Source organism: Brassica napus, chromosome A6, assembly GCF_020379485.1.
Source record: "Brassica napus cultivar Da-Ae chromosome A6, Da-Ae, whole genome shotgun sequence".
NCBI classification, from domain to species: Eukaryota; Viridiplantae; Streptophyta; class Magnoliopsida; order Brassicales; family Brassicaceae; genus Brassica; species Brassica napus.
The window spans coordinates 21,643,785-21,661,642 of NC_063439.1; the positions used below are offsets into that span (position 1 = coordinate 21,643,785).

General features: G+C 32.7%; 1 protein-coding gene across 1 annotated transcript; it reads left to right on the forward strand.

Annotated features, from left to right (window-relative positions):
- The first annotated feature begins 7,870 nt into the window (after positions 1-7,870).
- LOC106348250 (protein DOWNY MILDEW RESISTANCE 6) lies at positions 7,871-13,001 on the forward strand. The gene is made up of 4 exons (XM_013787959.3): positions 7,871-8,164; positions 8,557-8,804; positions 11,491-11,815; positions 12,433-13,001. The coding sequence occupies exons 1-4, from the start codon at positions 7,967-7,969 to the stop codon at positions 12,685-12,687; spliced, it is 1,026 nt and encodes a 341-aa protein (XP_013643413.2). The 5' UTR covers positions 7,871-7,966; the 3' UTR covers positions 12,688-13,001.
- The last annotated feature ends 4,857 nt before the right edge of the window (positions 13,002-17,858 follow it).

The window sequence follows — 17,858 nt, forward strand, 5'->3', positions numbered from 1 at the left end:
AGATGATGTAGGCAACGATATCTTTAAAACACAATGATATAATCAGATTCCGGTAGGCAAAGATGAATTTTATTGATGAGTAAGATTGAATACAACGAATGAGACTAGATTGAATTCAACGAACGAGACTAGATCGAATGTTACAAATGAGATCGACAAGACAAAAGACTTAAAGCTGGGTGAAAATAAGGTCGATGTATGGATGTAGCTCTCTCTAGGGTTTTCAACATATCCTTTCTTTGTGTCCATCGATCTCTTCTTATAGTGGGTAGACTCCGCAATCTCTGCAACCGCTCCGCGATCTCTGGCTCCTGGAATAGATCTCTTCCTGCTCGTTGGAGTTGGGCTTTTTTGTTGGTCCGTGGTCCAAGTCATTTAGGCCCATTTACCTAGTTGACCGAAATTGGGTCCAACAGTCGTGGTTCCTGAGACAGGGGAGGTTTGGTGTTCCTGTGCTTGTTCTCTCTGGTCTCGGCGGCGCGTGTCTTAAGGTCAGACAGTCAAGCTCTCGTTTGGCCTCTTTGGTTGCTTAGATTCAGATATGGGAAACTCTACTGCGGGTTCTCCGTTGTGGGCACGAGAGAGGAGGTTTGTTGTTGGTCTTGTCAACCACGACTCTCTTTATTGGTGGTGTTGCGCGTTGAGACTGCTAGCTTCAGGGGCATGATCTAGGGCTGCCTCATGTCCTCCTTTCTAGTTTTTGCTTTCTCCAGCTTCTTGGTGTTGCTCCTTGGTGTGTGGCTAGCTTCGGAGGCTATTCTTTCCAAATAATGCTCGGCTGGTATATGAGGGTGTGCTTGGCCTCTTCTGTTGTTGTCTCTTTGTTTGGGTGGGTGCTTAGGATGCCTTCCGCAAGCTGTTCTCAGTGGAACTGAATCTTCAAGTGGATCGTCGGGGAGGCCAATTATACCGGGTTCCAGCTCTTGGTTTAACTGCGGCTCCTCTCTTTGCGGGAAGCGGTTAGTGCTTTCTTGGTTAAGCCTCCGGATAGCGTTCCGGTCTATAGTGTCTGTTCCTAATTGTCTAGTTGAAGCCTATGTTTAGGTTTTTGTTTATTTTCTCTGGTCCTTGTTCTCTCAGTATTTTTGTCAAAATTTTCAAAATCTGATAATAATATCTCTACATTCTTACCAGTTTTTTTTTGATGAGACATATATACCATTATTTTGAGCATTTACTAATACTCCTTCCATTTATAATTTAATTCCATCATTTAAAAAAGTTAATATCATCTTAAAAATCATTATGAAGTAAAAAATTATTTATGTTTTCTTAATGCAATATTTTATTGTATTTATTTCATCTTTAAATAAATTAATCAAATAAATATCATTAAACTTCTTCAGTAGTAAAATATAAATAATTAAACTCATGAACAAAATTTAACTGAAACAAGGAAAGTAATATATTTGTGTGAGCATATAATCAAACAATGTATATAATGATGTTCAAGTTCAAAGGTATAGTTTTTTGTTCCGATCTGAAAATATTCATTCATAGTGTAATTCATGGTTTGATATATAAGCCGGTGGTATCAAACGATTCTCAAAAACAAGAGCCCAAAGAAAGGCAGCTAGAACGTACAACAAGGCAACTTATGAACACTAGACAAAGACGATTTAGAACCTAGAAGCCGCAACTCAAACACATCAAACATAGGACAAGTCAGTACAAAGGTCATTCCAAAATAGAAAACACATTGATATGGATATACCGAAGCTACCTCCAGCTACCCGACGATATCATCCATTTCTAGAACCCAAGACACTCTGTCTTCTCAACCCGGATCTATTGCTACCGCATATGACTGTCAAACAATATCATACCCTAATAGTAAACAAGAACCAAGACTTCAAAACTCGACAAGTAAGACCGCTTCACGATCCACACAATTTTCAGATATGGTTGGAACATACTTTCTACGCCCACTTTACACCTAGATAGAAGCCTAGTCGATCGATTATCATAACAAATTCATTCAGAAACAAACCACGCTGGCCAGGAAACACTACGCCCATCAAATCTATAAGAGAACTCTATAACTGCAAAAGTCGAACACAAAACCGCGAGCGTGAGACTCACAGCGGCTGTCTGGACCAAAAACTCTAGAATCCGAAATCCTGACACAAGCGGATTCTGGACCAAAAACTCAAGAATCCGAAATCCTGACAAAACCCCGTGTCTAAAACGACATCGATTTAATTAATTATACAAAACTATGTAGTTTTGTTTTAAAAAGAAATATTTTATACAATTTGCCACAGAATACATTCCATCCGCTGGATAATGAAGTTTTTTGGAATTGGTTCGATTCTTTGTTGTGACTAATGAAATATATATAATTCTATTAAAACAATGTTCTTTTGTATGGTAACTTAAAATAACGTCATTTTGAGCTATAATTCCACTTAGAACTAACGGTTGATTAATGTTGGATTAATCAAAGTATGTTTTAGTGTTTCGGTTAAAAATTTGGATCCAAAATTTAAAGACTTTTTAATTTTAGTTTGTTTTTAACACATTTTTTATTCGGGTTTGAAAAGACATGACGCAAATAGTAAAGATAGATCGAAAAAGCCTTTTACCGATCTACGGCCTGCCCCACCCCTACTTTGCTAATATTTCCGATATAAGATTTCTCAATTAGCTTGCTTGCCGTTGTTTATTGTCTGATTATCCCGATTTAATTTTTTACCGAGAGACTTTTAAAAAAAATATATCCAAATTTTTAGTTAGAAAACAGTTCTCTCCACTTGTTTAACGATTTCGTAGCTATTGTCTTCTTCTTTTTTGGTCGAATGTAGCTATTATTAATAGGGAGAATTTGCGAGATGTCTAAAATTGCAAAAGAAATTATGTGCATGTCATTGATTTTGACATAATGTAATAACTAACATTTATGTCATTTATTATCCGGTTCTACCTTTTCTTCATGTAATCATCCAGTGACTTTGTGTTGTTAGAGATGATGTGGCCAAAAGAATATATGGTGAATAAGATACTTACATAATGTAATAAACAAAATGAGATGTGGCTAAAATTTAGTGCACACTATTGACAACGACAGTGTCAAAGTCATCTACATAACTGTTTTTTTACCTCTAATTAGTAAATATATACTGTAATCAGTAAATAATAAACCAAATATAATCTATAATTATTTTACTATATATTTAAAATTTATCTGGAACATACATATTAAATCCTATCCACCCACTTAAATATTAAGCCCTAGACAAACCCCCTAGTTACTAAATCTAAACCCAAATATAATCTTAACCATATGTTGCGAGTGTACAATTCTATCTCAGTGACATAGTACAACACTCAAGATGCGGTAAGAAATATATATAATAAACCCACCCAAAATCGCTGACTACTATACCCAAATCCCTACTTAGTAAATCTAAACCCTAACCAAAAACCTATAAATCCAAATACAATCTATAAACTATTTTTCAATATTAGAAAATCTAAACCCTAACAAGAAACCTATAAAATTATTACATATTTAGTAAATAGTATAGAACTATTGTCTCAAATAGGATAGAAATATTGTCACAGATTGACTTTGTAAATGCTTTAGAGAAGTTTTGATTATTCCGAATAAACCAATATAGTATAGTACACTAATATAAGGGTTTATATGATATCTAACTAAATTTGACTACTATACCCATCCACTTAAATATTAAACCCTAGACAAACTCTCTAGTTACTAAAGCTCAAATAACTGAACTATAAACCCAAATAGAATCCAGTCAGGCGTAGGTCTTCGTAGGACGGCTCAGGTAATGTAGTTAGACGTAGATCCTCATAAGGCAGGTAGTATTGTCGGTTGTCGAATCGTCTATGTAATCTTCCTCATAATTGTAATATCATAATAAATCAATGTTAAGAAAAAAAAACAAATAGAATCTATATAATATGCTGCCAATTTTCTCGACGTAGACTGCATAGTATGAAACCTTTATAAATAGTATAGAATGACTTACTCACACCCAACTTTAAATATTAAACCCTAAATTGTTATCACTAAACCCAAAACTCAACCCTCACCTTCCAAATACTAAACCCTAAATCTTAATCACAAAATCCTAAACCATGGCATTTAAATATTAAACCCTAAACAAATTCCCTAGTTACTAAATCTAAACCCAAATATAATCTTAACCATAAGTTGTGAGTGTACGATTCTATCTCAGTGACATCGTACAACACACAAAATGCGGTAAGAACTATACATAATTAATCCACCCAAAATTGCTGACTACTATATCTAAACCCCTTACTTAGTAAATCTAAACCCTAACTAGGAACCTATAAACTCAAATACAATCTATAAGCTGTTTTCTAATATTACACAAACTAAACCCTAATTAGGAACTTATAACATGGCAGATTATTACATATATAAGAAATATGATAGAACTATTGTCTCAAGTAGTATAGAATTATTGTCTCAAATTAACTTTGTAAATGCTTTATAAAAGTTTTGATCATTGCGAATAAACTAATATAGTATAGAATATAGTATAATACACTAATATAAGGGTTTATTTGCTATCTAACCAAATTTGGTTTTAATCATTACACATAAACCAATATAGTATGCATTGCATATTACAATCAATCACACAAAATGACATACAAAAGAACTATCAAATTTGAAGACATGACAAATTATTACATTTTAAAGAATAGTATAGAAATATGTTTCAAATAGTATGGTACATGTATATAAAGCTACATTAAAGAATCGATACTATACTATTTTTTCATCGAATATAGTATAGACGGCGAATTCATTTTCTTCAATTCATTTTCTTTTTGACAAGCTGATACACATTCACTTGAATCGCCGTCATTATTCTTCACCACCATATATAGATCATCTTCATCTCCTCTCTATTTTTCGTCACAGCGACACTTTTACCGTTCTGCCGTCGTTATTCTTCACCACTATATATGTAAAGCATCAATGATATAACCCTGATGCGATAATCTCAATATCATTTGCAAGATTCAAAAACGAAAACAGAGTATGAAAGCAAACGCATGACTATGAAACTGAAAAATCAATGAGTTAAGAGAAAGAGAAAAATAAATGAAAGAGTTGGTGTGTCTACTCACTGTGTACGCCTTAACAATTGTCTCTTATTTACCACAATTGGTTGTTCTTCTTGTGAGAAGAAATCAATTCCATAATAAATCTGGGAAGAAGACTTTTATCTTTTGCAAAGTCACCAAAATAAATTACATATGAAAAAGAGTGTGTTTTTCAAAAGGCCACGAGTTATGTTTCAGTATTATTATTATTAAATAAGTTTATTTTATTTTTTAACAGGTTTCACCGGTTGCATGTGAGGGTATTATGGCAATATTATATATAAGAGACAAGTTGTATAAGTGAGCTAGGAGTTTTAGATAGTGAATAAATTATAATTTGTTTGAAAGTTATACAACGCAATTCTCCTTATTAATATTGGAATATTTTGGCTTGGTTAGTTGTCCAATTGTCAAAAGGTTAAAAGTGATTAATTGTGAAAATAACTAGTTTCTCTTTCAACTACTGTGAGAAGACAAAGTCTCCTCTCCTCTCAAAGTAAGTACTGCTCACGTCTGCGGGAACACATATTCATGATGTCAGGCAATGACGCCGAGATGACGAAAACAATGTAGTTGCCTAGTTGGGCTACTTTTATTTATTTTTTTGAATCTTAAATATGATGAACTAGTTGGATCTGGATCATGAAGCCGGAAGTCCTATAATTAAAACATAATTATATCTCTAAAAAAATTACAATAGTCTAACTTCTTTGTAAATGGATGTTAAGCCACGCTGGTAGGGATGGACAGTTTACCCGATACCCGAATCCGTATCCGAATCCGACCCGAAAAACTCAAACCGAAATAGCAAAATATCCGAACGGGTATTGATTTAAGAGAGATTGGATATCCGAATCTGAATGGATATCCGAAGATAACCGAACATATGTATAATTACCCTTATATTTCTTGTTTACATCTCTCATTTTATTTAAAATATTTATATTGATGTTACACATACTTTAAAGGGCAATTGTCCTAAATAGACTATTTTTAAGTTTTTATCACAAAAATAAACCATAAGGAGAAAAATGACCAAAATCTTTCATTTAATAGATAAAAAAGATTTTAATATCCTAGATATATAAATACAAATAAATAAATTAAGATTTTTTTATAGTTTCAGATTATATGTTTTCAAATTCAAATTTTTTTATAAATTTTTTTTTATTTTTTTCAATTTTTTTTAATTCGAAATACTTTTTGAAACTATTTTTCAAATATTTATTTTCAAATTTTTATTATTTATTTTATAATTTTTTTCAATTTTTTATTAGTCAAAATTTCAAAACAATAGCAAAATTAATGTTTATTTATTTTTGAAATGTTATCTCTAAATCTCTAAATAATTCAATTTAAAAAAAAATAAAAAATCAGTTAAGTGAATTATATATTTTTAAATAGAATAAACCTAAAAATGAAAATTTTAATTTTTTTCTTTTAAAATCTCAATATCCGTACCTGACCCGAAATAACCGAACCTAAACTAAAAATACCCAAATCCGAACCGAAGTATAGAAATATTCGAACGGATTCTATATTCCTATACCAAAATATCATAAAATCTGAAATACCCGATCCAAACCTGAACGGGTATCCGAACGCCAATCATACGGTAGTATACTATTTCAGTTTTATGATGGTACGACCTGAGATGACATATATAAATCTAGAAGCAACTAAAATATTTTTTGGCTTTATAGCATGGTTACATATTCATCTTAAATATCTGATAAATAAAATAATAATTTTCAGTGTAATTTATTAATGAATACAATACAAATCATAAAAATTAAAGTAAGCAAATCATGAAATGCCACATAAGTATAAAGTATCTCAAGTTTTTTCGCAGTTCGTCAATGAGAACATGTGTCATTTATTTCTTCAATTTTTGAGCTTTTCTTTTTAACTTTTTCAATTTTTAATATTTTATTTTAATTTTTAGATACTCAGTGAGAGATCACCACTGTTGCTCTTACAAACAATCCTTTTTAACGAATCAGTGCTACGAAATTCAGGATTAGAACTCAGAACCCTACATAATTTACCAACCTAGTTTACCATCCGAATTAACTGATCTTTAATAAAAATGGCTCCTAAATTATTTTTAAACACATCGGCCTCAAAGTAATGCTTTGACAGTTTCTGTTAAGGACCGCCCTGGGATACAACTACTTTTAATTTTAATTTGGACATAATATACCAGGGATTAAAAACATTTCGTATAATTTTATATTCCATGGCTAAAACAGCAATTTTTTTGTCAAAAAATAAACAGCAAATGTTTTTTTGTCAAAAAGTGTCAATTTCCAAAATTCCTTAGACTCAGTGGACTATGAATTAAAGAAAAAACTCTTTCAAATAATGTTCATATTAACCCTGTTCTTTTGATAAACGCTGCGTCTAGCATTCGGCGTCTCTAAAAACTTTGTATTTCCGTTAATTATAAGAGACGCAGCATTTACTGTTACCGCGAGAGTTTATGTCGACATCATTTTCTGCGTCAGTTTTACACAAACCAGTTGCTGTGATTATTTCGAGTCATGAGGCTAGACGCAGCGCGTTTATCAAAAGAACGGGGTTATTGGAGAAAAGTTCCACTTATTTCTTTTAAGTTCACCTTTTTTATTTTATTTTTGAACATAAAGTTCCACTCTTAAAAGTTAAAACATTAGATTTTTTTTACCTAACTACATCATAAAATATTAATTTTGTAGGACCGAATGTGCTATATAGATTGTTTATATATAGAACACAAAGTGCGCATCGCATACATACTCAAAGTCATAGCCTTCCTTTATCTCTTTCCCTTTATACTCCTTTTTTTTTGTAACAGGCCCCCTTTATATCAGCAGATATGGCAGCAAAGCTAATATCCACCGGTTTTCGTCACACTACTTTGCCAGAAAACTATGTCCGGCCACTCTCCAACCGTCCATGTCTCTCCGACGTCTCTCCACTTGAAGATTTCCCTATCATTGATCTATCTTCCACAGAACGATCTCGGCTCGTCCAACAAATCCACCAAGCTTGCTCCCGATTTGGATTTTTTCAGGTACTTATTATATACATACATAACGTTTTTTTTGTTGTAACAATACATACATAACGTTTTGATAAGGTATATATATGAACTTTTGATTTTTTACAAAAAAAAAATATATATGAACTTTTGAATCGCAAGAAAATGTTTTCTTGGTTATATACTACTTATGTCGGAAATAAATACTGCTTGTTTTCTTTTTTGCACTACTATTTTTGGTATGCTTTCTCCCCGTTGTCGTAATAACTAAATAACTAATAACCAATCAAAGAATTTATTTTTACTAGCATCTATTTTTGTTGAAACTTAGATATTTCACCAACCGTTGGTCAAAAGCACAACGCGTATATAGCTAAGTATTCAAAATTTACGGTTAATAACTTTGTAATCTTTCGATGGATCAGGTCATAAATCACAGAGTGAGCAAAGAAACAATTGACGGAATGGTAAGTGTTGCTAACGAGTTCTTTAGCATGTCTATGGAGGAAAAAATGAAGTTGTACTCGGACGATCCAACGAAGACGACGAGATTATCAACGAGCTTCAATGTGAAAAAAGAAGAGGTCAACAATTGGAGAGACTATCTTAGACTACATTGTTATCCTATCAGCAAGTATGTCCATGAGTGGCCTTCAAAACCTCCTTCTTTCAAGTAAGCACTCAATTCACTTCTACTCAATTCACTTCTAATTTACTTCTAATTTTAGTTTGCATTTCAATTCTCGAATATTTATAGTAACTCATCTATTGTCAAAAAATAATCATTATTCTCATGTTTTAAAGAGGCAAAACAAACTGCCAGGTTTTATGATATATGAGTATGCGTCATGGTTTTGTTCAATTGGTGATTTCTGATATGTCAGAAATGCCAAAAATAGACTAATAAAGCTATTTTAGGCCATAAATAGACTTACATAGCTATTTTAAAAACTATCATTAATCTGATTGTCTTCTATTTTCTTTTTCTTTGGTCCAAATATATATAGAGAGAATCATATTTTATCACATTAAACTATTATAATGAAACCAAACGGTCCAATGCACCGAGGATGCCTATCAAGTAAAGAATATGAGATGTGCTAGATCTTCAAAGCTATAGTTTAAGCGTCATAATTCCCTAAAACACACACAAGAAACAAAACTAGAGCATTGCTGCCTCTCGTTAGATGTATTTCCAACAGGAAAATGCCTTATCTCACCAGATTTTTTTTCTTTTTATAACGAGAATATTAGTACATACATAAGAATATATTCAGTTCAGAATAAACGAATGGTATTCCATGATTTTAAAGACAAAAGTTGATTCGGATTTGAACAATGCAAATTTCACCCTCAGGCCTCAACTCACTCAAGTCAACTGTTTTTGTTTTTCTTAAATCTAGTTTAAAAAAATTATTTGATAGGTAAACGATAATTAACTTGCGGTCCCATTTGGTTTGTGTTTTCTGATTTGGTTCCCATGTGATCACATGGATTGACAAGATTTATAAAATCTATAAATTGCATATTTATACACTTATATTCCTATGCATTGTGGATGTTGGGCTAATTATAAGGAGTGGTCACCACACATAATTCTACCGCGTGAATTATTTCGACCGACCATAAACTTTCAACCATGAATATAATTGCAACGTGTGTGTACTGTATATTACATATAGAGATCATGTATTTATATAAGTAAAAGCTAAAACATATATTATGTATAAACAATAAAACAAACAAGATTTGATAAAGATATGTTGGTGAAAAGGACAAGCGTAGGTTTGCAGCAAAACTCCATTTCGGCTCGTAGTGAATGTGGTTAGGATTTGGGTAGATACGTATCTGTATATACAACTTATGTGATACATCATCGTAACCCTATAAAATATGATTTATGTGTGATAACGCCGTAACGGGGAAGAAACGTCATTGGAAAAGCGCGTTGGCGTCAGCGTCGTGATATCATACCAAATTTTTATTGGATTTTATTGACTTCGAAGAAACCTTTTTGTTTTACTTTATTTCAGTGACCCTCTGGTTTTACATGAATTTTTATAATTACAATATATATTAAAATTTATTGTGTTAGAAAGTATATTTACAACTGCAAGTGTAAACAAAAAACAAAGTATATTTATTTAAAATTTTCTTCAAATTTAGTCGACTCTGTTGAAAAAAAACCTCGCTAATTAAACTAAATGGAAATAAATATTCGAGACCGTCAAAGCACCTCCAATGGAGTTATACCCATTGGAGTCCTAAACACACATATATGTATGTATATGTGTATTATATATATGTTTAGGATCAATGGATAGAACCCCACATTGGAGATGAATCTCCCATTGGAGATGATTGCGCAGTTAATTGGTTTGACATATGAGATCAATTTTTTTGCTAAAACAGGTCCTTGTAATTATAAGAATTAAATTACATAATCATCATGAGCTTCATTGCACAAAATAACTCTATCCAAAAAATGTTTACTTAAAATAATGTAATTCTATTGAACAAAACACTAGATTTTTACTCTTGCGCGCTTCAAAAGCACGAGATTAGTTTTTTCCTTATAATTTTATTTATTTATTGATAATTAATATTTATACATAATTTTGTATATTAATTTTTATATAATTTATATTTAAATTTATTTGCATAATTAGTAAGTGGTTTTTCTTAGTTGGACTTATATTTTGGATTTTGAGAAATATTTCATATACATTATTCTAAAAAAAAGTTCAAATATTTATAAAATTATGAAAAATAATTTATTAAAATTATCACTTTTAAGTTATTAATAGATTTACTGGCAGCTTCGAATAGATCATATATAAACTCTCGTTATCTTAGTTTAAGTATTTAAACACTATATGAAAATAGAATGTTTGTTTAATCCGATTAATTCACATTGATTTTAGTTATACTTATAATGATTTCAAATTAATATCAAATATTATTTTTTAATCGAAATCATCCAATTTCGTTTATGCTCAATAGTATAATTCAGTCAATATGTTAATTTAACATGCTTTATAATTGATAAATATTTTATATGTTTAATGCAATAACCTAGATCTGCTGTATATATTTTATAATAAAATATTTTATAAGTTTATATTTTATAAACTTATAATAGTAAAAATATCAAAATAACTCGATTTGCTGTATAATCAAACAATAAATAGTATCTAAATGTTACTATTTTATTTTATCAATGAAAAATCTATTAATATTTTAACTTGTAAAATATTTAATAGATTTAAATTAATTGATATTTTAAAATAATCGTTGAAGTATATTGTACCATATATGAATTTGTGTAGCTCACTGTGTATGTGTGCGCGCTTTTGCAGGGAAGTTGTGAGTAGATACAGTACAGAAGTAAGAGAACTAGGATTTACAATAGAGGAATTGATATCAGAGAGCCTGGGTTTAGAAAAAGATCACATGAGGAAAGTGCTTGGTGAACAAGGTCAACACATGGCAGTCAATTATTACCCTCCATGTCCTGAGCCTGAGCTCACTTATGGTTTACCTGCTCATACCGACCCAAATGCACTCACCATTCTTCTCCAAGATGCTACCGTTTGTGGTCTACAGATCTTGATCGACGGTCAGTGGTTCGCCGTTAATCCTCATCCTGATGCTTTTGTCATCAACATTGGTGACCAGTTCCAGGTAACTGATCAGATAGTAAAATCTATCAAAATGTCTTCAAGTGTTGGGCTATGAATTTTTGATCTTAATTAAGTGTTAGGTTTGGTCCAAAGTATAGGTAAGAGGAAGTCATAGCTTTGGACTTTAGAGTTTAATCGTTATATATTATTTAGGGGGAAAACTGGGACATCTGAAAATGAAAATTAAAGAATAATAATATTAGTAAATAGCTTATTAATGAATGAGATACAGTTGTTACTTGTGTATATACACTTAAAGAGTTAAATCTCTAACAAATATAAGTTGAACTTATATGAATATTATAGTATATTAGGATTGGCCCGCACTACAAACGGGATGTTGTTACATTTATATTTTTCATTACAAATATATGATTGTTAATATGCAAATCCATGGTAGGGGTTGGCTTGCAGCTGATCTTGTAGTTGGTTTGTTTGTATCAAGTGTAGATAGACGATCGAAAATGAAAATTATTATGAAAATATGATTATATCATATTTGTTGGTTTGGATTTTATTGGCTTCACTTCGAAATCAGACTTACTGTCCGCATGATACACATATAATGTATCTCCTATAGAAAGCTTGGGCCAACCTTGCTTAAATATGCAATTTCAGGCATTGAGTAACGGAGTATACAAAAGTGTTTGGCATCGAGCAGTAACAAACACCGAAAAACCGAGACTATCGGTCGCATCATTTCTGTGCCCAGCTGACTGCGCTGTCATAAGCCCGGCAAAGCCCTTGTGGGAAGCCGAGGACGACGAGGCTAAGCCAATATACAGAGACTACACTTACGCAGAGTACTACAAGAAGTTTTGGAGTAGGAATCTGGACCAAGAACATTGCCTTGAGAACTTTCTAAACCACTAGAGACTACACATACATATATGTCTGTCTTTGTATGTGTAGTTGCAGGCCCGCCCCCGGGAAGAAGCTAAAGATGCATGGGCTTCCTGCCTTCGATATTATAAAATATTTTCGGCCCCAAAGTTTGCAAAATGTTTCTTAGTCTAGCGGTCTAAGTGGGGCTGTTTTTTGCTCAATATCTTCGAATGGCAAGCTTCATTTTTCAGCCTTCTTTTCTTGTTAGATTCTGGTCTTATCGAAGCATGCTTATATATTTCTTACCCATCTTTCAGTTGACTTATGACATCAATAATAATAATATAATAATTTATCAGTTATAGTCTAGCTAGACTGATAGTGATATAGATCTCTTGATTACACTTTACACTATTATGGGCATATTTATGTGTGTGTTAAACAATTTGTTACCTTAATATACACGGTGCTCAAAAACTGATGTACTACTTACATAAAAGAGATGAGCTATGAGCTCTATGTCTTTCTGTCTGAGAAACCTAATTACCTGTTTGATTACGTTATAAGTATAACATAACAATTTGAGATTTTAAATAAAATTATTTGTGTTGATCAAAAAATAAAATTCTGTATTTGCAGTCAGTATTTAGCATTTTCTGTGTTTGTTCTTCTCCCTGCTTCCTTTGTCTCCTTTATTTCACTTGAGATACCAAAAAAGGTTATTGTCCCAAATTAAAATGATGGCTCATATTAAGAGTTGAGACAAAAAAAAATCGACAAAAATAGAAGTATTAAGCCTTTGACGTAAGAGACAAGTAATGTCTTAGATCTTTGATGAATCTTCTTGATTTACCAGAAGAATGCATAGCCGCCGTGATATCTTTCACCAGCCCCCAAGACGCCTGCCGTATCTCCGCAGTCTCGAAGTTACTTCGCTCAGCCGCCGATTCCAACTCCGCGTGGGAGAGATTTCTTCCCTCTGATCCTCGTCTGTTGGTTGTTGACTGGTTGATCATTCTCTGTCTAGGTTATCCCATACACAGCTCTTCCTCCGTTTCTGTGAATCCCCCCTTCTCATCGATGATGGCAGAACTAAGTTTACACAACCTCCTCTGTTTTTTCAATGCATGGTTTCTTGAAAACGATTGTTTAAAATTTTGATTTATAGCTTTTGGATGGAGAAGAGAAGCGGGAAGAAATGTTGGATGCTATCTGCAAGGAAACTAGAGATTGTTTGGGTTGATTCTCCTGAATACTGGTCATGGATTTCGATTTGGACTCAAGGTTAAACTCTTTTCAGAACGGTCATGAGCATAGCAAAGTGAAACATTGGTTTTCGATCCAAAATTAAAGAGTTATAATATATATATAGATATATGCTTCCAATTTGTTAAAAAAGAATTTTGATAAAGTTGTTAGTAAATTGTTTACTGCATATTTCATCTTTAAATTTTCTGTTTCTTGTAATCCAAAGCTTCTTGGTGTTAACTTTGGTTAGTCTGTAACATGTTTGAGGAAGTTGCAGCCCTTCTAATGGTTTGAGATCCGAGGCAACATAAGCACGTCAACGCTCTCCAAAGGCACGGTTTATGGAGCTTACCTTGTTTTTACAGGAGAAATAGGAGCATTTGGATTTATGTCCCAGCCATTGGAGACGAGGTTCGGGTCCACAAGAACCGGGCTTTGAAACGATAGAAGAGCGTTTCTTGAGTCCGGAATGAAAGAATATGGGTGGTTGGAGATTGAACTTGGTGAGTATTATGTCGGTTTTGATGAGGAGGAGCTCGAGATGAGCGTCTTAGAGACTAGAGAAGGTGGTTGGAAAGGCGGGATTTTCAAGGGATCGAGATTAGGCTAATATGAAAAAGTGTTGTGTGATTAAGTAACAAGTAAATTCTAGTTTGTTGTGTAGTAAAAGAATTGTAACTCTATTCCAATGTATGGACATGTTGATTTCTGACGCCATTGTGTGATCATGGATGATCCATGATCTTGGTTAGTAATTTGAGTGGATAATATGTTGATTATATGCTATCATACCATAACTAACATTAAACTCCAATGGGTCAGGAATTGACCGAAAACAGAATGAAACAACACACTTATAAAGACTTTTACGAGTTCTATATTGTCTTTCTAGGGTAACATCTCGGTGAGACTTTAGCTGGCAATCTTTACCATAGAATCGAGAATTAACAGGCTTTCGTTGATGGTAGGTTTATCTTGTTTCAGGTTTTACATCAGTAATGTAATGAGTAGTCACAGCAAGGAAGGAGTAGGCCTAGGCATTTATCCGGATCCGAAGACCCGACCTGATCCTTTTACTCTATTGGGTCTTGTTGTGAAGGACCTGCGGGTCTTGAACCCGACACGAACCTGAGACCCGAGTGAGATATCCGAAAATCCAAACTTCTAATATATATTAGGTATATATGGATGTTTTAGTTTACTTTTGGTATTATGGGTATTTTTTTAAGTTTCAAATTTTAGTTTTTGGGTATGGTTTTGGGTTTCAAATAAAAGTTTAGATTTTCAAAATATAATTGAAATAATCAAATAAAATTTTGGATATTTTTCATGTCATTGGATCAGATTTTAGATAAAATTTCTCATATTTTTGAGTATTTAAATATTTTATGTGTGTTTTAGGTACTTTTTGGAGTTGGACCCTGATACGTCCTAAATTAGGGAAGGATCACTCAATCGGACTTACGGGATATGAACTCGCCAAAAGGGAGAACTGGTCGATTGAATGGTGACACAAGAAAGGCGGAGAGTCTCTTGATATTACCGAGCTTTGATTGTTGCTTGATATGACGCACAAGTCCAACAAAGAAAGTAATGGTGGATCGAAGGGTCGCACAACAGATGTGGAAGGCTGCTGATATTCCCGAAGCTAATTTGTTGCCGGATGTGACGCACCGGTCCAACAAAGATGCAATCTCGATCCCTTGCTTGATATGACGCACAAGTCAAACGGGAAAGAGGTGTTTACTTGGAGCTAACCACACCAAGAAACGAGAAGTGAGAATCCATCTCAAAGTTTCAAAAATAATAATCCAAGCTTATTTTATTTCATTGATCAAATGGCCTTTATATAATAGGCAAAATATACAATAGGTTGGAATACAAAAAACTAGTCAAACATAGAAATTAGCAACTTATAAAAACAAGGAAGACTTGACCAAAGACGTTGATTTAACCAAAATCATAAATGTCTTGACTTGACCGAAATTGAAAGATTGTAGTCGTAAGACTCTTTGGCTGCTCTCGTGCTTCCACATGGTCAACGGTCTCTAAATTACCGTCAGATTGATATATTATACGACCATTACTTATAATTTCTTATTGGGTCTTTCTTTCTTTGGGCAGATACATGTTCATAAACACATTTTCAATATACTTCAAGTCCATCTCGTTTAATCGCAAACCCATAAGCCAAACCTTCTTGATTTGTTTTTGCTGCTGATTCGGAGCGCATCAGACCCGATATGACTTGAACCGAACCCGATCCGTAACCGAACCAAATCCGAATCGACAAACTCAAATTACCCTATTAGGTCCAACTATCTAAGACCCGATCCGGATCTGAGAAGACCCGAACTGACCCGAACCAAAAATTTTATATTAACCTATCGGATCCTAAATTCTTAGATCCAAAGGATCCGGACCTGCAATGATCCGATCTGAACCCGATCTGAGTATCCGAAAGTCCAGGCATAGGAAGGAGAAAGAAGATGTAGTGAAGAAAACTATATATCTATCTATATATATAAAAATATGATTGCCTCCCTCCTGTGATGTCACGTCATCAAGTCGTGCGTTATAGGATAGACACGTATCCCATTTTATATTTGGGGCCAAAATAAAACAAATGGCTGTCAGAGGTAATTGAACTCAGCACCTTTAGCACTGGTAATTTTTCTTAGAACCACTAGGCTAAAGTCACTTTTTATAAATATGTGGCCGCGAAAATACTTATTATCGTGTCGGCTGGAAGTCCATGCTTTTTCTGCTTGTGGCCAGGACCGGCACTGGACTGACGTCAAGATAAAGATCGTGAAGTTAAAAACTTTGCTCCAAACAGTTTTGCAATGTTTTCAACCTTTATAACTTGATGCATATAATATATATCAAAATACATTTGTTGTACACGCTTTTATAAGTTTTGCTTTTAAAAGAAGGTATTTGCAGTTGTAAATGTTTTGTGCTAGTGAAGTAATGGTTAAAAAACCTCTATAGATATGTCATTTTAAAATAACACTCAACTTCTTTATATAGTCAATACATATGTCCATGTTATATTCTAAACTAAATATTTTCTATTTTAAAAATATAGAAAACAGTTTTTTTAGTCTACAAGCAAATGTTGTAGAGCAAGTATGCATTATACAAAATAATATATATTTAAAATCTATACGCAAAAACATAAAAGTTGATATAGACTTCTTTCTGACACATGCACACTCCACTATGAATAAGAATAAAAAAAACAGTATTCTCATCAAACTTTATCACAAATCCACATTTGTACATCTATAATTATGAGTTGGACAATTAATTAATTTGATACAATACCAAAGTAAGAATAATCGAAAAACAACTATACCACCGCATACTAATAAGTAACACATAACAGATAACCAAATTCTTGAATCTTAAAACAAATTTTAACTCGAGCATTTAGTGAATATCAAATTAACTAATATCCCGCCCGTAGGGCGGACCGATACTATATATATATATATATATATATATATATATATATATATGCTCGTTTTTTTAATAGACTTTAACCGATAGTCCGATAGTATTTGTTTTTTTATAGGCTTCATCGCCCAACCTCTACCTTCTATTCTATTTAATTTGTGAAACAATTACATTCAAAGGCAGTTTTCAAGTTTATATTACAGTATAGAGCAGTTTATGCTACTAGGGTAGTTATTACCAACCAAATTTACTTTCCACCTAAAAAACTAACTAAATGAACTTGTAGTTAAAGATAATATATTTTTTAAATTTAATATATTCTTTTTTTTTCTGACGGGATTTGACCACAACCACAATAAATTAGATCCATGTACTCCTCATCATAGTCTTCTCTCTCCTAAGCTTTGCATCTTCTTTATAAAATAAAATTTTCTGTTTCATTTTATATTTTCCAAAAAATAAGATTTATTTATTATTCACATTATTTTGTCTATCTTTTGAGATATGTC

Bases quoted from the DNA above. Each gene is read 5' to 3' on its own strand.
- LOC106348250 (XM_013787959.3), top strand. From the start codon at position 7,967: ATGGCAGCAAAGCTAATATCCACCGGTTTTCGTCACACTACTTTGCCA. The intron at 8,165-8,556 runs GTACTTATTATA...TCGATGGATCAG, and splicing joins CCCGATTTGGATTTTTTCAG to GTCATAAATCACAGAGTGAG. The intron at 11,816-12,432 runs GTAACTGATCAG...ATGCAATTTCAG, and splicing joins ACATTGGTGACCAGTTCCAG to GCATTGAGTAACGGAGTATA.